This window comes from Anser cygnoides, chromosome 2 (assembly GCF_040182565.1).
Source record: "Anser cygnoides isolate HZ-2024a breed goose chromosome 2, Taihu_goose_T2T_genome, whole genome shotgun sequence".
In the NCBI taxonomy this organism is placed as follows: domain Eukaryota; kingdom Metazoa; phylum Chordata; class Aves; order Anseriformes; family Anatidae; genus Anser; species Anser cygnoides.
In genome coordinates this window covers 146,979,723-147,003,095 of record NC_089874.1, presented here as the reverse complement: position 1 = coordinate 147,003,095, position 23,373 = coordinate 146,979,723, and the positions used below count along the sequence as shown (strand labels likewise).

Genomic DNA, 23,373 nt, shown 5'->3' with positions numbered 1-23,373 from the left:
TTTCTTTTGCAGTTGATGTATTTATAAAAGCATTTTGTTATTGTTTTATAATACACTAGGCAAATTTAGTTCCAGCTGGCCTTTGGCCCATCTGATTTCCTCCCTTCACAGCTTCAGAACAGCTCTATATTTCTCCTGAGTTGCCATTCCCTTTCTTCATATATAGGCACAGCCAAATGAGCAATCAATTGCCTTTTTTTTTTCCATATTATTATATCTCATATCTCAGCAGATGTCATTTAAGGAGGGCATTAATTTAAGTGCAGTCATGAAATATGCCTTTGATAATATGATATTGTTCCCCTCAATTAGCTGGCATGCAGTGAATATGATGTGAGAGAGTTTCAGGAGAGAGGCTGTGTCAGTGTTTGAACTACTATGAGCAACTATTTTGAGAGGAAATTAGTATACATGGTCAGAAGAGTCCTCAGTTTCCAATAATTTATACTGTGTGTAGTCTCTTGTAGTAATACAACCTGAGTGCCAGTTATGTGCATAACTTTTGGTTTTGGTGAATTTTAGTCTTCAACATTTTAAATGTACTTTGTAGTTGGTAGGAAAGTAAGTGTGGACAAGACAAGCTAGGCAATTTCTCTACACAAATGCTATTGCATAGCTAAAACAAATACACAAATTTGTGAGTTGCCTGTATTTTAAACGGAATACTTTGCATGGCTACCCCGATGCTTCCATATTATAGAAGGAAATTTTCCATCTGGAAATATTTGTCTTGCACGTGTGTCACAGGATATATACTTTTTCATCAGAGACAGAATTCTATAAACTGAGAAACTGTTCTTAGTTTATAAGCTTGATTTCTAGTGTCTGAGAGATTATTATATTCAAGGTTGCTACAGAAATTATATTTCTGTCTTTATTGTATAATAGGCAGCCCTAAAATATATATACATATATTCTTATTTGGCTGAGGTGCTATTTAATATAGGAACTGGCATAAAGAGTAAACGTGCTAAAATGCAGTAATTATCAAGATTAGTCCTCTCTTACAAGGGTTTGTATCTCCTTACATATCATAAATAGCAGATATTATCTTAAATATTAATATAATTTAAAACATGTTTCCACATTTTGAAAATATAAAAAATATATATATTGTCACTCTGCCTTTTTTGTTCTGTTCAGAGTTAAATTGTTGTACTGAGAAACCTACAAACCTCCATCTTCTACTGTTATTTATATCAGAATGACATGAATCTAAAGTAAGTATAAATCATAATCAGTCTGACGGGGCTCATGGGTTATGTCATCCCTCTCAAAAGAGACTAGACTTTACCACAGGCTAAAAGCTAAGTAGATAAACCTCTGAAGAAAGTTGGTAGTAGAAAGTGTCACTGATAATTTGAAGGAGAGTTCAAACTCTGTGTTCTTTGTTTTCCTCTTTTTTCCTGCCTAGCAATTCTGAGATTGCTACTCACTTTCTACTTCCTGTAATCCACTGGAATATTATATGGAAGCTACATTTTGTTCAGAATAGCTTGTACCACTGTGTAACCATGGGTAAAAATCTTGGCTTGATTTTTGATCTCTGTAATAAGTAACAAGGAATTCCAAAAGCTGTTGACCTACTAAGACAAATATCTACATCAAAGAGAAAATTGAGACCAATCTAGTGGTCAACCTTTTGCCTATTTTTCTGCATATGTATTCATCAAAAGTATAATCAACAAATGTGTAAAATGGCAGTATTGAGGTATTGTTTCCTTTTTTTTTAAAAAAAAAATATGAATACAGAATTAAGACCTATGTCTTAGAATATTTTGAAAGACTGTGTACCTTCATAACACAGCGATTCTTTCAGATATACTTGAAAATATATCTGCCTTTGAAGTAAAAATTTGGATGCAGATATTAAGGGAAAAAAACATGGAGTCAGCTGGTAGCTGGGTCTCAAAACATTACTTGAATCCTTTCTTGTCTGTTTTGCTTTATGTTTAACTCAACACTTACATTTAAGTTGCCATTTTGACATCTGGAACTTAATTTATTGAAACTTAAATGGAAACCTAATGTATCAGTAGTTTTTTCCCTGTTTTCTACATCCTGATTCCCCTTAGCCATATCATTCAACCTGTATTAAGAAATAACAAATACTTTTCAATTCTTGATTCTCATACTGATTAACTAAAATAAATATAAAACAGCTTCCTCAGAAGCATGTTGTTTTTTGTTGTTTCTCTGTCAAGAGCAACATGTTCTGTTAAATCATGGAGAGTGTTCTTAAGCATATGGAACATTTTGTTTGTTTCTGATGTTTAGGCAGTATTCCAAAGATCTCCATCCTTTTCAACACATTCATACTGCAGTTAGGAAAAATATGGTATAGAAAGACAAAAATAAACTGGGAAATCAGTGTTTTTGTTGTTTTTGTTTGTTTGTTTTCATTTTCTGAGACAGTGTTTGTAGAAAATAGGCATGTGGTTTCTATTATAAAAACTCAAGGATCTAATCAAAATGTGTAGCTCATAAGTTCTGAGGAGTTTTCATCCTTTGAGTTGCTTACCGTAGAAAAATGTAAAAACCAGCAAGCCATGGAATATGAATATGCAGTTATATATCTTTTCTACAAAAGAAAAAAAAAAAAAAGACTATTTTGGTTTTTTTCAGTGTGTCTAAAACACTGCCTAAAAGTACCTGAAACTTCATTATCTTGCATAAGAGGCAATTTAGGACAAAGACTTCAACAAAATTATTCTGAACCTCTTTCAGTTTATATATCAATTGACTGCTGTGTACATGTAACTGCTCTATTACCAGAATCTCAGATCACCCATCTGGCATGCAAAACTTCATCTCCCATGCAGACGTCTTTCATTTTACAACTGTTTATATCCTTCCTTCCTCAATAAAGTCTTCAGTTTGATCTTTTGTATTTGCAGAAACAGCTGGATCCTGTAGCTTTAGATAAAATTACATAGTCTATATATTGTACGTATGTGTCTAGGTTGTATGTATGGATATGCATATGCAGCCTGACACATATTTTAGTCACTGTGCATGTTTGTACAAGATAAATTCTTATAGCTGCTCCTTCACACTGTATTACGTAAGTACTGTTCAATAAATCAGCATTAAATAAATAAATAGATAAATAAAATAAAAGTATGTTTCACCTCTTTTACTGTAAAGAACATTCAGAGTTCTTGAGTTGCTTGCTTTCCTTGTAGTATTTAATAGCCATAACAAGGTGTTGCAAATAGTTCTAAAATCATAGAATGGTTTGTGTTGGAAGGAAACTTAAAGATCACCTAATTCCAACTCCCCTAACGTAGGCAGGGACACCTTCCACTAAATCAGGTTGCTCAAAGCCCCAGCCAACCTGATCTTGAACACTTCCAGGGATGGGGCGCCCTCAGCTTCTCTAGGCAACTAGTTCCAGTGCCTCACCATTCTCATGATGAATGATTTCTTCCTTATATCTAATCTAAACCTGCCCTCTTTTAGTTTAAAGCCGTTACCCCTTGCCCCATCACTAAAGTCCCTGATAAAGAGTCTCTCCCCGTCTTTCTTGTAGGCCCTATTTAAGTACTGGAAAGCCACTATAAGGTCTCCCCGGAGTTTTTCTTCTCCAGGCTGAACAATCCCAGCTCCCTCAGCCTCCATACCCTACGAGAGGTATTCCAGTCCTCTCATCATTTTCATGGTCTCTGTACTCCCTCCAAAAGGTTCATGTATCTCTTGTGCTAGGGGACTCACAACTGAATGCAGTACTCCAGGTAGGGCCTCATTAGAGCAGAGCAGAGGCAGGGAATCACCTCCCTTGACACGCTGGCCACACTTCTTTTGATGCAGCCTAGGGTATGGTTGGCTTTATGTGCTTCAAGCACACATTGCCAGCTCATAATGAGTTTTTCATCCAGCGCTGCTCCTAAGTTCTTCTCCATAGGGCTGCTCTCCCTTTATTCATCCCTCAGTCTTTATTGATGTTTGGGTTGCCTTGACAGCACCTTCCGCTTGGTCTTGTTGAACCTCATATTTATTTTACAGTTCCATCTTAAATATTGTAAACTCTGTTTCTCGTGTACATAAACTGTGGATATGCCATTTGAGGACTGAGGTTAAAAAGAAGCAAAGAAAAGGTCTTCTGTCTTTGTCATGTTGGTATGATGATTTCTGAAAATAAAGGACACACATCTCCCTAGTACTAGAACTAAAACCCATCCCAGCACCTGAGATCATACCTTCAAGCCCACTCCCATTTTACTTTAGTGTTACAAGAATACCAGGCATGTTGTCTGATCCATGGGTTATTTTACATTGATGCTCAAAGGCCTAAAGAATCTTACAGCTATACTCCTAGATTCATATTTATGTACAAAGAGCATCTTAAAAAACTCTCAACATTATGTGAGAGCATGCTTAGAAGGACCTGGGGATCCTGGTGGACAACAAGTTGCCTATAAGCCAGCAATGTGCCCTTGTTGCCATGAAGGTCAATGCTGTTCTGGGGTGCTTTAGGAAAAGCATTGCCAGCAGGTAATCCTCCCTCTGTACTCAGTCCTGATGTTTTGTGTCCTGTTCTGGGCTCCCCAGTATACAAAAATCCAGCAAAAGGCTACTAAAATGATAAAGGGCCTGGGGTATATCCCATATGAGGAAAAGCTGAGGGAGTTGGAACTGTTCAGCCTGGAAAAGAGAAGGCTGAGGGGGAATCTTATCAATGAGTATAAGTATCTGAAGGCAGGGTGTCAGGAGGATGGGGCCAGACTCTTCTCTGTTGTGCCCAGCAATAAGATGACAGGCACAAAATGAGACACAGGAAGATCTGCTTGAACATGAGGAAGAAATTCTTTACTGTGAAGTTGACTGAGTACTGGAACAGTTTGCCCAGAGAGGCTGTGGAATCTCCTTCCCTGGAGATGTTCAAAAGTCACCTGGACACAATCTTGGGTAGTGTGCTCTAGGTGTCCCTGCTTGAATAGGGATGTTGGACTAGATGATCTCCAGAGTTCCCTTCCAACCTCAACTTCTGTGTGATTCTGTGATTCCCTGATTCTGCGATTGTTGTTATTTCAGTATGGCTTTGCTGTTTGAAGGTATAGTTGTGTCCATGACTTCCACTGACTATAGCATTGCTTAAGGCTTCAATTATTTAAAATAATAATAATCGCATTTTCTGTTAACAGATACATTCTACTCCTGCAAATAACATACTTCCCAGAACCATTGGGAATGTGTATAGGTTACATTATGATGATGCACAAAGAAATTTGCGTTTTACATCTTGAAATAAAAACCTCCATTTACTTAGAAGAAAGTATAGTTTCTTCTACTGGAAGTGTAAAAATATTTATCATGACTTCTCAACTATGCTTTAAAGTGTCTTATTTACTATTTTTTTTTTCATTTTGTTTTCTGCTCTTGTGCATGGTAATGATTACTGTTACTTAATAATATTAATAGTATTTTGCTACTTTGGTATTTTTGCTTCGTGTAAGGAGTTTTATTACTATTCGCTTATTTCCTATAATAATTTGACGGGTGCAGAATAATTCTTTGATAGAATACTGTCCATCTTCTAGGGTTAACTTCTCTCAGACCTAATTCCTTTTATCTCTGTATTCCACAGCATTATTTCCTGGTAGTCAACATAAAACTTCCTCTTCCATATAGCTTTTAAATATATGTAGTCTATAAGTCACTTGATTATAATGTACCTAATATTAACCTGTACATTAAATTTAAATTATTCTTATTATTTTTAATTAGGTCCACTTTTATATAGGGTTCATTATTCACTGGCAAAGTGTATTGGAGAAAACAGCACTTGAGTGAAAGAATCAAGTTTAAGTCTCTGGTTTTGTTTTATTCTCAAATTTTTATATCTGTTTCAGTTTCACACTCTTTTTATTAGCTTTTTTTTGTTGTTTCAAAAATACATTAAGGCCACATGTTTTGCCTTGATTAACTGCCTTTATCACAAAGACAGTCCAAAACATAGGCTTTTACACATATAGTTCAGCTGGTGGCGAGTCGGGGTGAGGTGAGAGAAAACTACCTTCCATATCACACTTTGAAAATAAGGATTTTCAAGTGGAGAAAGAAGTAGCTGCAGAACCAACATTAGAACAGCAAACTCTATTTCAGTTTTTATATCCAATTCTTTTTAGTTAAAAAAGTACCTTAGCCTGGTATGTTTAATTATTTTTTTCTATTAATAAAAGGTTTCTGTTTTTATGTGAAAAATAATTTAACACAGATAATAAAATTATATATTTCCTGAATAAAAATTATTTTTTGGTACTAAAGCTAGGGACATAGCTAAGGCACATTTGAAGAGAACTAGTGGAGACACTTCAGCATGGGGTGTTGATCTGAGTGTCTGTAGATCTTGAGAATGTATGCTACTTTTAGAAGGATTTTTTTGTGAGCTGTAACAGTGTTTCTTTGTCTTGTCTTTTTTTACCAAATGTAAGTTTGATTTTTAATGTATTTTTTGAACTGTGAGGTAGAGGCAAATATGTTGACAAAAATATGTTATTTCCACTGCTAACTAAACCTTTTCAGAATATATGCAGAAAGTAGTATAAATCCTGTATTGCTTGGACACTGATAGAATTCAGATTTGGGAAAATATTTTGATTATAGTGTGCCTTCAATAAGATGTTGTGGATGACACTGTTTCCTCTTAAATAGTCAGTTACTGGAAAAAAAGAAAGAAAGAAAGAAAAAAACCTACAAAACCTACAAAAAAACAAATTCAGCTATTTCAAAAATTTCAGTTTCTTTATTTTTAAAGGTTGTTGACTTATTTTGGCAGATATGGTAGTATTCTTTTATTTATTTATTTATTTATTTTATTTTTGATGTCAAGGAAATAAGTACTAGTGTTTCTTTATACAGCAGAAACACCAGATAAGAGTCAAGAGTTTTCAAGCAACATATCTACCATTTTTTTATTTCCCAGGTTCCATAAATGTGTGACAATGTTTTACACTGATTATGGTGCATGGAAATAAATACTTTTGGCCATCATTTTATTCTCAGTTATGCAGAAGAAATAATTAGTTACAAATTTTACTTATGTCCTTTGTCAGGCACACAAATTGGTCTCCAACTTATTTTAGTAAATTGTTTTCCACAATAGGTACAAAATATGAGCTTGCTAGGTAGCTGGTACTCTAATTTGTATATAGTTTCATGATTAAATTTGTCAAATGAAATGAAATATTTTAGACTGTATTGCCTGATACGTGTTTTTTTTTGTTTGTTTGTTTGTTTTTTAACTAGTGAAAAAGGCCATAGATTTTAAATCTAGAGGATTTAAATTGTTTCCAGGGAAAGACAACAGCAACAAGTTTTCTATCTGTGAGTGTACTCCTTTTTTGTTACTTTTTTCTAGTGCAAGAGTGAACTTTGTGCTGTGTTTGTGTGTTTTTGAAATTGTTTATGTATTTATAAAAGTATAACTAACTTAAATCTGTTCCTCCAGTCTGCATGGTGAAGTTTTAAATATGGTTCTACTCTAAAGGCAGACTTTCTATAAATTTGGCGTTGTGGAATGATGTTATTTTCTCAGTAATTTCACTTTTTAAATTAAAAAAAAAAAAAAAATAAAGTTTTTATAAAGAAATAAATATTCAGCCTCCCAGGTGTCAGCTGAAATCTTAGCTGGGAACAGGAGATATGTTATTTTAATTGAAAATCTGTACTAGTAGGAAAAGGCTATGCAAGCCAAAGCCCATCCTCATTTACAAACACAACCAAATATTTTTTTTCAAGCAATACCCATGAGTTCACTTCCTGAAATCTCTTTTTCTTCATTAACTTTGACATTTTGAACTGATTAACTACCTGTAAGTTTAAAAATTCTGGAGATGCTTAGTGCCTTCAATTGTAATTAAAGAAAGTAGAAACTGAAAGTGCTCAGCATCTTATACGACTGAGTCCTGATTAACTCATAAAGAGTAGGAAAACATTTCTGACATAAATTAAACAGCTAAGATTTTATATACAATTACTTGAAAGTGGATACATTTTTTGTTTTTTCAAAAGAAGGTGCCATTTTTATAGAACTCCTTTTTGGACTAGAACCATGTTTTAAATTAAGTAATCGGTTAAAGTAAGGATGGACTAAATGCTTTAGCATATATCTGCTTATACTATATGTCATTATTCTTCACAGGAGTGGAAGGACTTACTTTTGAGGCTCCTTATGTTGGGCACATTTTTCCAAGGTGTTCATGATTGATTCAGAGTCCAAGATTTAGTAGGGGCACATTGGCATATTTTTAAAGCATTTTTCAGTTTTGGATTTTAAACTGTCAATATGTTAGACTTTATTATATATATAAAGGTGTCTTCAAGCAGCAAGAGCTTTTCTTAAGTTAGAAAAATAAAAATAAAGCAAAATATACTTCTTTTCAGTTTTATAATGTAGCTTATTGCCACATCCAACTTTTCTGTAAACTGCATCATCTAAATAGTTCTGAAAGACATTTCTGTTTTATTAAAACTAATGTATCGAGATATTTAAAAATGTGTTCTTTTTACATATATCGTGTGACTGCAAAGTAGAGTGATTACACAACAAGAAATAACAGCAAAATAAATAGTGTTTATATCATTAAGGTCTCTTCCTGACAGAGTCCATTTGTGCTTTCATAGTTACAAATTAGAAAAGTAGTAAAATGGCTGATAAAACAGATTGTTTCTCTATATATTTGTTTTATACAAATCATTAACTATTCCATTATGTAAGAATTAATAAGGATTGCATATTTATAGTAAAGTACCAGACACTTGTGATATTTAAAAGTCATCATTATGAAATTAATTATTAAAGTTATCTATAAATATTTCAAATAAACTTTATATCATTTAATATGTTATGATAGTCTATGTAAAACTGAAAAATTCTGTATCTTGGTTTATTTGTTACAGAGTAGATTACCTACATGAATCAATAATAAGCAAAGGTGAAAACCTTGTTGATTTGTACCTTTAGTGAGTCATAATCTGGTCATAAAAAGATAACTTAGATTTTATATTGTAATCTATCATTTCGTTAGCTAGTCACTGTAGTTGGTGAAACTGAAGAGAAAGCACTTCATGAAAAGCCTATGTATTTAGCTGTTGATTTAGACAAAATTCCCAGTGTGACCTCAGCTGGATCTCTATTTGTATTACAGTGAAAGGTAAGGTCTTTTAAAAAAAGGATGATGGTCATTCAGCTGTTAGTGGAAATAAGATACGTATAATTGAATACCTATTTGACAACAGGCCTTTTATTATAAAAGTCTTTAGAAATCATCTAACATTTCTCATGTGTATGTCTTTTCCTATTTTTTTTAATGTACCAGTTATCTAACATACAATGTAATTCTCTTCATTTAGAAATTATTTTTAAAAGATAGTCCCTAATCCTGCAAACATTTATGCACATGCTTAGTTGAAATGCTTATTGTTTTCAGGTTTACTCTGTGAGAACAAAAGCATGACATCAACATAGTTGATTTGCACATATTAAAGGCAGAATGGTAATTTCTGATATAATGATATATTTTGAAACAAGTATGCATCAATTTCATTTTGCAAGAGTTGATATATATATATATATGTTAAAAACATAGAAAAGTTCAATCTAATTCAATCTACATTAGAACGCTGAGATTTCTTGCTCTCAGTTTCATGATCAGACCACGAATGAATGCTTTTCTGCCTTTAACTTACGAAAGGAAACCCTATCACTGCTAACTCTCACATGAATATCTGGAGTGTAAATACATAGATAGATAGGTAGATATATAGACAGATAGATAGAGATGTAGAGAGATGGGGAACTATATAAGAAGTGGATTCCAGTAGACTGAAAAATCAAGCATTATGTCTGGAAACATTAACTTGAATACAAACTTTCAAAATTTAAGTTGTAATATTTTTGGTAAAGTACTGAAAAGAAATCAGAATGGATTTGCATTTGGGCTTAAATGCATTACTAATTTGGGACCAAATGTGGTGGATAAATCATTTTTATAACTTCTACATAGAACTCTCTTCTGGATTACTGCTGTCATATATGTTGTTTTATTTTTTTTACCTTAAGTATTTTATTGATTTTCTTTAAATAACCCTTCAGGTTTTTAAGAATATTAATAAATAGATAAGTTATATTTTTAAAATCAATTTCATAGAGTATTTTAAAGAATAGACCTTTATATTAAAGATGTCAGAAAACAGTATGATTTCTCAAGTTGCCATTTTTGGTAGAAATTGTAGAATATATAATTCTTGTGCTGTAAAATCCAATAGATTTTTTTTTGTTTTTTAACATTTATATTCACTGTGTTACCTGAGAAAGGAAAATGCAGTGTATAAAAATAAAACTACTTTAAATATTAGAACCTGAAAAATGATAAACATAAATAGTTGTTTAATATGGTAGTTTTATTTTGTTTATAGTAAAAAGATATTCTGTGTGCTATGATATAGTCCCAAAACAGCAAGTAAAAAAATAATAAAATATTTATTATTATTATCCAACATCATGAGTAAGTTTCTAGCTATATATTTAACATATGTTTAATGTTAGAATAGTTAACTGACAGTCACAAAACCAAGAATGTATCTTTTTCCCTATTTGTTGTCAGGCATAATTCCTCTACCTTCCTGCATTGTGGAAAATTGCTCAGTGAATTCTATCTACCTCAAGTTTTAAGGTTCTGTCTATATTTACTGGCTAATTGTGATGTTTCTGAATTTCTCAGGCTTTGAAACTGTTTAAATGAATGCAGATATTTCAAAGATAATTCATTTGAAATATTTGTCCAGCAAGTTCCTCCTAGATGAATTTGTGGAATGCAGTTTATGGAATCATTAGATTACGTACAATTTTTATATATACAATATACAATTGCTAGAAATATATGCATTCCAACAGTAGCGAGAACTTGTTTTTATGTACATGCTTTTATTTACAATACTGGGGGAGGGAAATGATGGAAAGTAATATGGCTCTGAGGAAGAGCCCTCCTAGTCCAAAGTCCCCTGAGCGTAGTGATGCAGATGAACAGGGGTTGCATTTATTTGCTATTAGAACCAATTTGGTAGAGCTCTGCTGGGGCAGAGGTCTGTGATCCCAGCTGACAAGGACTGAGCTTGATAGTTTTTATAACTACAGAAGTGTGCTAACTTGACACATTTTCCTTTCAATCCTCTACAACATTTTTATTTGGCCTTTGCATTCCTCTGATGTATTGAGCCAATTCTTCCATTTGTGTATATGTAAGACAACAAATTTCAGGGAAGGGAAGGCCCCCAGATATTTCTGAATGTTACTGGCCATCATGAAAAGCTGTGGTTTAATGCACAGCCTTTAGAAGTATAGTTACAAACTACATTTTTTACAATATAAAATGTGATAAGCCTAGTTATGCAAACCTTTTCTTATAAGGAAAGTTATGATACCTACAAACTAATATTGCAAATCCATTGGAGTAATTCCCCAGAAACAGAGATGAAAGCAACAGGCAATCTCTTAGTATAAATCCCTTAGTTTCTTGTCAACTTGAATTTTTGAAAAGAGTACTCATCTATTGGGTCATGATTTTACCAAATAACAACAGACTAATCTATGCTACTTTTTGAAGAATAGAATTATTTTGGCCTGAAAATCATTTTTGCAATATATACTCTACAAATCTATAGAAATTATGGGATAGTGCATGATGTGTTAAACCAAAACCAAAACAAAAAAAGCAAAAAGCAAAACACAAAACAAAAACAAATGAAGAGGGAGTTGAATGGAGAGGGGGTAAATTGCTACATACAAATTTCTGGAAAAACATACCGAAAGATTCACAGGAAATTTCTCACTGAAGATCCGTTTTAGTTTATTGTAAGATAAATGTATGCAAATCAAACTGGCATTCTGGGGGTATCTGCATTTTTAATACTGATTAAGGATGATTCTGTCAGCATGAGCCTACCCATTCAAGTTCAAGGAGAAAAGGTCAGCTCTCAGTGGAGACGACATTTATTAGACTATGTTCAGAGTAAAATCTTACAGCCTTGATTCACTCTTTTAAATGTGAATGTTTGTAAAGGAATAGCAGTAAAATTTACGTATGGGTTCAGTAATATTACAAGCAAACAAAATAGCTGATTAGTACAACTTATAGAAAACTCATGTTATTATTATTTTTCAACATACAGAAATACATGTGTTGCTTAATATAGAGAGGAATGTTATGTACGGAAACTAGATATTATGTAGATGTTCATATTCTGTAGAAAATCTGTTTTAAATGATAAAAGGTATAGGTATACTTTTTCATGTTTGTTAATTGCTTAAATATGCATTTCCTAAAACCAGTATTATTTTGTTTGTTTGTTTGTTTGTTTTGTTTTGTTTTGCAGTAAATGAGGGAGGTATTAAACAGGCATCCAATTTGTGTCCAGATCCCGGAGAACCTGAGAATGGAAAACGGATAGGCTCAGACTTTAGGTAAAATATAAACCCCACCATTGTATCATTTTTCTAATACTTAACTTGCTGAAAATCACTTGGAAAATTCATTTTTGTTGTTGAGCTGTTCTTTCAAAACTAAACTTCTCAGTAAAAACTGAAATGGAATTCTACATGAAATTACGTGGTGCAATATAAACTTTGTATGCAAAGAACATAAAATACATAATGTACTTGTACATATGTGTACAAGTGATACTGCATATCATCTCTGATGATCTGGGAAAAAAACTATTGAAGGTAATTTAAAATAATTTTCTCATGTAAATACTGTGTTCTACAAATACTGACCATACACATGTAACTGGAGGTCTTTGTGAAGGACATGAGGGGATGTTGAAAAAAAAAAAAAGAATGCAACACACACACATAACCACAATAAAGACTCGCAGAAGATGTTTCAGATATTATTATACAAATATTTCTAAGAATCTAATGGACAATATTGTATTTTCTGCAGTATGTTTTTCATGAACCCAAAAGTTTGATACATGCAGGTGTGTTAAATTCCATAGTAGTCCTCAGAATGGTGTAGCATTTCTAATAGAGACTAGGTCTTTTAATAATTTTCTTGCATGCCAAATCAATAGTGAATAATAGTACTATAAAAATAAAAATCAGAACTGGCTCCAAAGAATCAAAGAATCATACGCTGCCAGTGATCTATTTTATGTTTTGAATTAATTTTAATCTCTTAGCTATCTAAGTTTCCAAATAGTTTTCTTTTATATTTGGCTTTGTTTCAATTTGATTGTTGAACATTGTAGTGGGTTTATGTGGCAAGGTTTTGGTCTCATCATACACTAAAAAGGATTAAACATACATACTCTATACTTAATAACAGACAAATTTTGTACTGTATTAAGAGAATGAATCTTGTGCTATGTTCTTGCTTTATGTTATATGTTAATTTGACATTTCTATCATTTTTATAAATCCCAAACATCTAAGTGGGGAAAGAGAAAAGAAATAAATAACAAGGAAGGAGATTTATCATTTTAAAATTAATTGGTTTTATTACATTCAGTTTTGTTCTAAAGATGTATTTTCCGTATAATACAGAACAGTACCTAACGCTTGAAGCATTAGAGGAATCTGGTAGATGACCAAAAATTTTTAAAAATTTGTGTTACTTCATTCTTTTACGTAAATTGTACTTTTTTTTTTTTTTAATCTGTTTTGTTTTTACTTTTCTCCCTGCAATCAAGATGAATATAGAGTTGACAATGACATCCCAAGTGAATGTGCTAGCTGTCAGTCAGTTATTATGGTCCCTCTTGTTCTCTAGTTTTGAGAACAGAAAAAGCTCAGCATGCATCAGAGAAAGCTTTAAAAGTAATTTTACATGAAATGTCATTTCTGGCATTACCTGACAAAAAATGATTTCTCAATATTTTCAAAGAAATAAAAATAAATGAACTGTATTTCTTAACCGCCGTGCTTTCCAGAATCATTACTTTGGTCAGTATTTCTTATTTTAACATCAGAGATATGGCTTGGGAAAGAAAGTCTTTGACAAAGAATCTGGAAGTCTTCTGGAAGTCTTTTCCTATTTTGTTTCTACAATTGACCACTTAAAGGCCTACCTGCATACCTGCATGAAATTCTATTATTTTTTTTTTTGTGAAGTAGTTTTTGTGTACCTCAAAGGAGAGATGGTGATCATCTTGCCCTCATTTTTCTCTTTAGACCAAACTGTTAGGAGATAATTTAACCTTTTTTTTTTTTTCCCCCCCCCCACTACACACTGTGTTGATGTGACTGTCAAATTTTCCTGTTTCAAACGAATTTATAAGAAAAGTGAAAGGAGAAGGTGTTCAAACTATCTAACAACAGAATATAAGGTATATAAAATAAAAAATAAAAAGTTTTTTTTCTAATTTCTCGCTATGTTTGTTTGTTTGTTTTTCATTCTGAGAAAAAGTTCCCAAGTTATCTGTGAGGAATCAGCTTTATTATCAAAAAAAAGTGATTATCTTCTGTTTAGGGCAGATTATAGGAACAGTCTAAAATGCTGTTGATTTTAAAGGTAGACTCGATGCTTCCTGGTTTCTCTAACTTGCTAAATCTAACAGAGCAGTGATAGTTTCTGAAAGTACAATCTCCCAGTGGCTTCACTGACACACCAAACTAATGCTCTAAAGTTGTCCTGGAATTAATTCTTTTCACCCAGAAATTTGAATTTCCTTAGTTCAGTCTGGTCTGGATAGTCCTCTCAAAACAAATTCAATCTAGTGAAGCATCTTCTTAATAAACAGGTCTATTCTGAGTGTAGCTCTTAGAAACAACCCAGAAAGGACTAGTTTTCTTTCAAAATTTTATTTCAAAAGAAAAGTAGGTGACAAGCCCTGAAAAAGCGAACAATTAACTCCCTTAGTTGTATTCATATTAGTTAGGCATTGGAATGGGTTCCCAGGGAGAAGATGGAGTCACAGTCCCTGGGGATGTTTAAGGAAAGGTTGGATGTGGTGCTTAGGGACATGGTTTAGTGGGTGGTATTGGTGGTAGGGGGTTGATCAGACCAGATAATCTTGGAGGTCTTTTCCAACCTTAATGATTCCATGATTCTATGATCTTCCATGTATTAGAGATAAATAAAGTTATTTCTTATCTGAGGCTTGTTAAACGTCCTATGAATGTGAATGGTGAAATTTGTACTTGTAAAGAACAGGACTAGTGAATGTTAGAAATATGTCACATCTCACTTCTCTTTAGCTTTCTTCAAATGTGAAGGTATAGATTTGGAAGGATTTTAGTGCAATTTCACGCTTATTCTGATTAAAAACACTGTTTGCCTTCTCAGCACATTCATATGTTCTTACAGACTTAGAAATGTAATGCAAGCTCGAAGACAAAGCTGCAGCATTTCATGACGACCTTTGGGACCTAACATTCCATGTTCACCCTTTTGATTTTTTTTTCTTATAACATGAAAAGCCCCATGGCTATATTTTAGTAAAATTTTAAATTTAAAAACTTTGTTTCTGATACTAGATGGCTCTTTGAGCATCTACAGGACTTCTAAAATTAAAAAAAAAAAAAAAAAAAAAAAAAAGACAATGAGACTTGCTAATAGCTACCAGCATTTCCTGCACTGAAAAAAAATATATTTTGCCTCAAAAAGAAAATTTCATTTTTTTTCTCTCTCTTCCTTGTCCTAGACATTGCTTAGAAATGTAGTTGTAGAAGTGTTCATTCTGCTAGAATGTCCAGTCACTGCTTTTATGTTACCTGTCATTCAGTAAAATAAACATTTTTCCCATGAGTAATGAATTTTAGAATCAATGCCACTATTGGAAAATCTAAAAAAGATATAATAGATAAAGATGTAATACATTTCACTTGGTCTTATTTTTGTTTGTTTGTTTTTAATTTGTTTGGATGCTTTTTTGTTTTCTTCTCTATAGTGGAATAAACATAGCCAAAGTGAATTGTAGGTGGGCAGGTATTTTATTATAGCTCAAACATGTACCTCTATAACATCCCAAAGTTCTGGCTTCATGAAATGAATCAATGAACCTACCTACTAGCTCTGTAGTATAGTCCAGTTAGGTATTTAAAGATGAGATTCAAATCAAACGTGGATCACAACAGCCCATTGAATGCTGTTAGCCACTAAGATGCTAGTGTGGTCTTAACAATACAGATTCTGTTGATAGAAGGAAGTAAATGAAGTTTATATTCAAGACAGTTCTTGTCTGTGCCAATTAGTTTCTTCTTAGTGCATTTTGTAAGTCAAAAGATTATTACAAACAGGCTGCTCTTAGCAGGTAGAGCACCTTGGAGGCCTGTAAGCAGCCACACACTCAGGATTGTAGGGTTTCTGCCAAGATACAGCCTACAGCTTCTGCTGAATAAGATGTGACTTTGCAAGACATTTGGTCTTCATTACACCTTGCTCAAGACCATGTTCTACAATGTCTGTTATAAATCACCCAGATAATAAAACCAAACAAAATTTACATGAAAAATCTAAATTCATAAGCCAGAATATATATCATTTCTTGCTACAGCTGAGCTTGAGGTTTTGAATCCTCGCATAATTGTTTTTTTTGTTCAATAATAAAGAATATACCAAATAATGGAAAAATAATCTAAAACTAGTTGTTTTTCTACACAAATGCCAGCTTTGCCAATAATAACATTCAATGGGAACTTCATATGCAGTTCAAAATTTTAAAGATTCTCTTTCACATCTTTCCTTTACAGCTTCTATACCTTCAATTTAGGCTTTTCCTTACTGCATTTAGTTTGTCTTCTCTAAAGAGTCTTCAAAAGATAGATATGAAATGGAAGTGTTTTTTCCAAATTCATATAGCTTTCTATTTTTTTAATTTTTTTTTTGCTATGTGCAAAACTTTTTTTGCTATACTATTTTGCTATACTTTTATAGTATGCGATAGTATTTTGCTATACCATTTCCTAATGAAAAATATTATTTTTTTAATATCGGTCTTCTTTTGTTCTGTTATAAATTTTCAGATAAAGTTGCTGAGAGACACAGGTCAAGTACGCATTTTTTAAGCTAGGAACAGTATCTCATAGATGCCAAAGGTTTATGAGGGTTCAAACTAAATTGAACAGCTTGAATGAAATATTGATTGTATGTGTCTTTGAGAGGGCATCTACTCCAACCGCCTGCCTAAAGCAGGACTGATGCCAACACTAAATCAGATCATCTGTGGCTTTGTTTAACCAGTCCTGAAAACTCCCAGGAATGGAGATTTCACAACAGTCTGGGTAAACTGTTCCAGTTCTGACCTGCTTTCCTGGTTTCCTGTAATGTAGCACCTGAATCACCAAAACTGACTATTCTCTGCCACATTAAAATAAGTTTGGCTTCATCATCTCTGTAAATGTTCTTGAAGTAATTATGGTCTGTTATTAGCAGACAGGTTAGCTTCCTCTTGTTCAGACTAATTAAGCCAAGTTCCCTCAACTTTTCACTGTAGGTGCTCTAGACCTACAGTTAACTCCTCTGAGACCTTTGGAGTTTTTATCAATAACCCTTCTGAAATGGAAGGCCAGATACTGGGCTTAATATTGCAGAGGCAGTCTCACCACCTAAGTAATAGTTTCACTTAATCTGCTGCCACCACTTTGTCTAATGTAGTTGAGTATGTAGTTTGTTTTATTCAGGATGAAAACACATTACTGATAAACAGCGCAGACATTTTTACTGCTCCTTGTTCATTTCATGAGTTTTCTGCTGGTCCAATGCTCACATTTCTGTGTCTCTTGTTTGAATCTCTTCATCTCTACCATTCAGTGTCAGTTTCTTTTCCTAGTTTAGTACCAACCATAAATTTGCTGTGGGTTAATTCTGACTCACCATCAAGGTTGAAGATGAAAATAGTGAACAGTGTAAGACCCCATATTGAATTCCCACTAAGCTTATGCTTACTGTAATCACCAGTAATAAGCTGGTGGTGGCCAGTAATGGTGGCCAACTGAATATGAAGCCATTTATTTCTATCCTTGGAGCACAGTTGCCAGCCCAATTTTCAGTCTATCTATTCAGTGCAGACTTCCTCAGCTTCCAAAAGATAATGCTGTGAGAGATAGTGTTAAAAGCCTTGCTGTGGCTGAGCACTATTACATCTATCACTTTTCTCCGGTCTATGTAGCCAGTCATTTTGCCATAGAAGACAATCAAGTTGATCAAGTATGATTAATTCTGTGTAACTGCTCCTGATTGCCTGCTTTCCTAGAAAATACACACTTTCCAGGGATTGAGATGAAGTTCCTAGCTTCTCCTTGCCTTTGTTAAAAATTCATGTGGTGTTAGCCTTTCTGCAGTCAACAAGAACTTGTCTTCATCACCATGAGTTTTCATAGATGATACCAGCCTTTCATAGCATCAATCAGCTTTTTTAGCATCCTGTGGTGAAAACTATCTGGCCCTATGTTTTTGAATAAATCCATCTTCTTTTACCTGACATTCCCCATTATTGTATGTCTCTCCTCTTTCCAAATTGTGACAGTGCTTCAAAAAAGGCATTGAGCACTTCTGCCATTTGCACATTATATTCCAACATCACAGGGTTTCCTCACCAATTTGTTAAAGGAACCACACGGTACATGAACTTCCTTTTGTGACTAATATACCAACAGAAGCTCATATGGTAGTGATCAGAAGATGAACTACATATGTTTGTCTTTTTCTCTAAGCATGCACTTCACTTATCATCCCTGTCAGAGTCAGCAATACTGGACTAGATCAACAAAGTTTGGCCCAGTATCGTTGATTTGTGTTCATAATTTCTGAATATAATTTCTAATTACATTTAAACCTCTTAGTTCATTGGCTGCATCTAGAGGCAGGTCTTTCTTTTTTTTTTTTTTTTTTTTTTGGCCAGATAGATATAATCTACTTTTGAAACTTGTTGAAGATTTTTCTGCTATTTTTGATATTTTTTCTTATTTAGCAGTGCACGTCTGTATTGTATATAATGATGAACAACTCCATAGCTTTATCACACTTCAGTTCTCTTCAGATTTACAAGCTTTACACACACTTTAAAGAGGTTTGGTCTGGCAAGCAATTTGGATCAAATGTAAGCCAGGGCATGAAACTGCCCTTAATTGTGCCCACTATTTTTGGTTATTTGTTCTCTCTCTCTGTTTTAGACTACTAAGAAAGCTTTCTCTAAAACAATACCTGTATGTAGTTAAGGGGTAATACCTGTACCTGTAAAACAATACCTGTATGCAGCCAAGGGACAAGTCTCCAAAAAAGAGCTTGCACAATCTGTTTTTTTTTTTTTTTTCTCAGTAATTTGTAGTTCTCTAACATTCCAGCAGGCTCTCACATGTCTTCATGCAATACTTCCAGATATGCAATAGACACATCAGATAGATACACCAGTTTCATCCTGCCAGGAATCCCTTTTTGGTCTACAACAAATTCCTCAAATTATTTCAGATTCCTTTTAAAAAACAAAACAATTCTGTGATTCTGTGAAAAAAAAAAAAAAAACAACCCCCCACAAGTATACAAAAAAACCCCTGAAATTACTGCTATGTCTTTAGAGTTTTAAGTCAACACACCAGACCCCAGATCAAACCAATGACCATCTGTTCTTGAGAGAGCTAAATCAAAGGAATGTAGATGTGAGCCTATCTACTTAATTTTGCCTTAGAACTAATAATTTCTTCATGGTAATCTGGATGTCCTTTTTTGAATCTGCATTGTATTTACCTCATCTACTGAACCCTGGGGAGTGACACTATCCTCCTGTACTGTCAAACTCAATTATCAAACTTTTTTTTAGAGAAAGATGGATTTTGAACTGAATTCTTGCATGCCAGGAATGAAAGCTGTTGGAGAAAGATATAATTTACAGAAACAACAAGAAGGATCTCTTCTACCAGACAACTTTTAAGGGATTAATGTTTTGTTGTTGTTGTTATTTGTTTTTTCTTTGTGTATAGGTAAATAAGGCCAGAAAAACATTCATAAATGTTAATCTTGTCTAGGCTTTTAATGCTTCCCTAGAGACCCATTTTCTTGGCATTTTCTTAACAAGCTCACAACAGTCCATGTGCTGGCCTTTATGGATGCCATCTTTAGACTCCTGCAAGTCCAGAAGAATTATACACTGAGCATAAATTTACTGCAGGATTTTTTTTTCCTGTCCTTTTTTTTTTTTTTTTTTTTTGACTTTTCAGAAAGGAAGTGTTGATTTGATTATTAATATTCTCATCTTTTTAAGTTGATCTGCTATAGAAACCGGTCTCTGGCACTTCCATTTTCTTTCCTAGATCAGTGTTTTATCATATGCCCATCTATCTGCCATTATTAGTTCTCACTCACATAACACACACGTTACTGGGTTTGTAAATTTTCTGTTTTAAATGGGTTTATGTGTCTAGCATGCTTACAGTCATATACTATGAAGTATCAGTTTAATATCAAAACTGATTTGGACAAATGAAGGGAACTGTGTAATGTGTTGTTTATATTTGGGGAAGTGATAAAAATACCTGTTAGGTTTGTAAAATCTTCATAATCATTTCAACTTGCTGGAATTTTTAACCTGGCTTGCTAGTTACAGTTTTGGTATCTTCAGTTCAATTTGTTCTGGAAATGTAATACTTCCTGCTCAGTGTTTCTTCTTTAAATCAGTCCACAGTTATTTAAAGACAATATATATATATGTATATTTTTTTTTCCCCAGATGCTCCTTTTTGCATCACCAAAGGGGATCAGATTATGTCAACATGATTTTCCATAGCAGATACCTTCTTGTGAAAATCTGAACTTGAGAAACTCATTTATGTCTTCCAATTTCTACTTTAAAAGACTTTCTAACTATATAGAACCTGGAGTAGCTGAGTACAATTCTTAACATTAGTAATAAGATCATCTTTCTATATCATAATTTTGAAAATTTCTCCAGCTCTTGATCTGATTTGTGGCTCTTTTTACTCATTAGTACCATATATTTTTTCAGCCTTACCTTGCAAGGGACTTTACATTATATTGACTTATATCCTTCTCATTTTTCCACTTTTACATCTTTCTCCAGTTTTTACTTCTGCTCTTCTTTAACCTGTTCTTTCACAAACAGCTTCATGTATTTTATCCTGATTCTTATGCAAAAAAGTTTTTTGTTTTTTTTTACATTTATAGAGCTGTTATCTGCTATCAAAACTTCCATTTACCCATCTGATTCTGTGATTCTCTGATTCTTTTTACTACAGTAATAGTAAATAGTTTAAATGTAATTTATTATTTACAGTAATGCATTCCTTGTTCAAATTAATACAGGAAAGCCTTATTAATAATATACCATTTTTTAATACAAGAAACTTTGTTAATATCTAATTATTTTCTCTGGTGTTATACATCTTCCAATGTCCCTCTGCATTCTGAAGTCAAAAGCACCAGTCTTCATCAAAAAGAAGACAGGGTGAGAGACATTTACAACAGGTCACCTATATCCTGAGGCTTTCACCAGAAAGGGTATAATATATATAGTCCTGAGTCATGTGGTTAAAGTTGCAGTTCATCTTCTTGTTGGTTAGTTTATCAATCTCTTTCTCCTGGGTTTCTAGATTCAATCAACATAAATTATTGCTGTTTCATAGAATCATTGTAACATAGAATAGCCCAAGTTGGAAGGAATCTTCATGAGGATCATCAAGTCCATCTCCTGACTCCAGTTTGTTACACAGTGCTCAAATTTGTCAGATCTTTACTATATGGAAGTCAGAAGATAGGTCAGAGAATAGTCACTTGACCTCCAGACAAATTTTAAAACAAGGTGAAGCATCTCTGGCCAAGGCAACCCCAGAGAAGGCTTTTGCTACTGAGAACAAAAGTTGTATTTAATGGGTTACATGCCTTCTTTTTCAAATTTTTTATATGTAAAATGATGCAAAAATTGATAACTATTAAAAATGAATCTTCTTTTTATGCCATTCCTTGATTTCAGCTTGGGAGCAACAGTACAATTCTCTTGTGATGAAGATTATGTGTTACAAGGCTCAAAAAGCATCACGTGTCAGAGGATAGCTGAAGTTTTTGCTGCATGGAGTGATCATAGACCTGTGTGCAAAGGTAAAGAGGAATTCTTATCCTTTAGTGATTTTTTCATTCCAGGTCTGTCTACTGCTTGATAGCCAAACCTATTAATATTTTTTAAATACCTGAAATTTTAATCTTAGTGTCCCCACTAATGAGAAAAATACCACCTATACCGTTTTGTATAATATGAACATTGTCTGTATTTCCATGCATTTTAATTTACTTTGGAACTTACATAATGAAGTTCACTTCATAAAGAACTGGTAAGTATTAAGACTCCACACTTAGTTACAGTTTAATAAGAGATGGATTTCAAAGTTGCAATGACTCAGTATACAATTAGTAGTTCATAAAGCATCTTCATTGAAGATTTACTAAGCAAATGAGAAAGATTTGAATCTAATATTGATACTGTACAAGTAAGTCTACACCTGGTTTCAACCCTGACCAGTGGATAAAGGGCAAAAAATACTGAAAAATGTAAAAGAATAAAAAGACAAAGTCATTCTGGTGAATGTAATTGATGTCTGAACACTATGGCAAGAAGTATGATGAATACCTGAATCAAGGAATAAAAATATGAATATATATTTTTATAAATATATATTAGCATCCATTATGATAATGCTAGTGTGTACATATACATGTACATGTATTCATGGGTGTAAACACCTAGTATTGAAGAGTACAGTTTATTCACAAAGAATTCTTGGGTATGGGAAGCAAAAGGGACACTTGTATTTCAGGGCTTTAAATATTTATTGTGAAGTCCTGAAAGTGAATTTGAGTAGAAGTTTTCAAGAACGTGAAATATAAATACGTCCAGGAGAGTTTAAGTACATTTAGTCTAATCTAGAGCTGGGGTAACGGACTAAGTAGCTTTTCAAAGTTTTTCCAATCCTTATTTTCTGTGTTTCATAAATGAATGAACACATTCAAAACTAATTCCTGAAAAGAAAATCATCATTAAGCTCATATGTAAGTGAGGCTGCATGACAGGATTTCTTGCGTGATAACCATGACAAAATGACATTCTAAAAATTTTAGGCTTTCACATCCCAGGTAAATGGGAACAGAAGTGGTAATTATACCATAAAACTTACTGTCGTCTGTGTGTTATGTGGTTAATAATACAACCCAGTAATGTCATTGAAAAGATACTTAAAAAAGTAAGCATATTGCAAATAGCATTTCATTTAACAATACCAAAATACAGTTACACACTGTCACTTCTTTCAAAAACAAATCTCTTCTAACATACAATAAAGAGTGATCAGCAGCAATTTGATAAGACTGAGATGTATACATAGCTACTTGAAAGCTTAGAAAGATCAGTAGCTTTTGGGGACTATGGCCT

General features: G+C 33.3%; 1 protein-coding gene across 4 annotated transcripts in view; it reads left to right on the top strand.

Moving 5' to 3' along the window:
* CSMD3 (CUB and Sushi multiple domains 3) overlaps positions 1-23,373 on the top strand; it is a 712,079-nt gene that overhangs the window by 269,045 nt on the left and 419,661 nt on the right. For 2 of the 4 annotated variants that reach the window (XM_066990669.1, XM_066990671.1), the window contains 3 exons: positions 7,249-7,326; positions 12,376-12,463; positions 21,925-22,049. In XM_066990669.1, the coding sequence (XP_066846770.1) occupies positions 7,249-7,326; positions 12,376-12,463; positions 21,925-22,049 (291 nt within the window). The remainder of the gene's footprint in view (positions 1-7,248; positions 7,327-12,375; positions 12,464-21,924; positions 22,050-23,373) is intronic. The other 2 variants (XM_066990670.1, XM_066990673.1) reach the window with 1 other exon arrangement.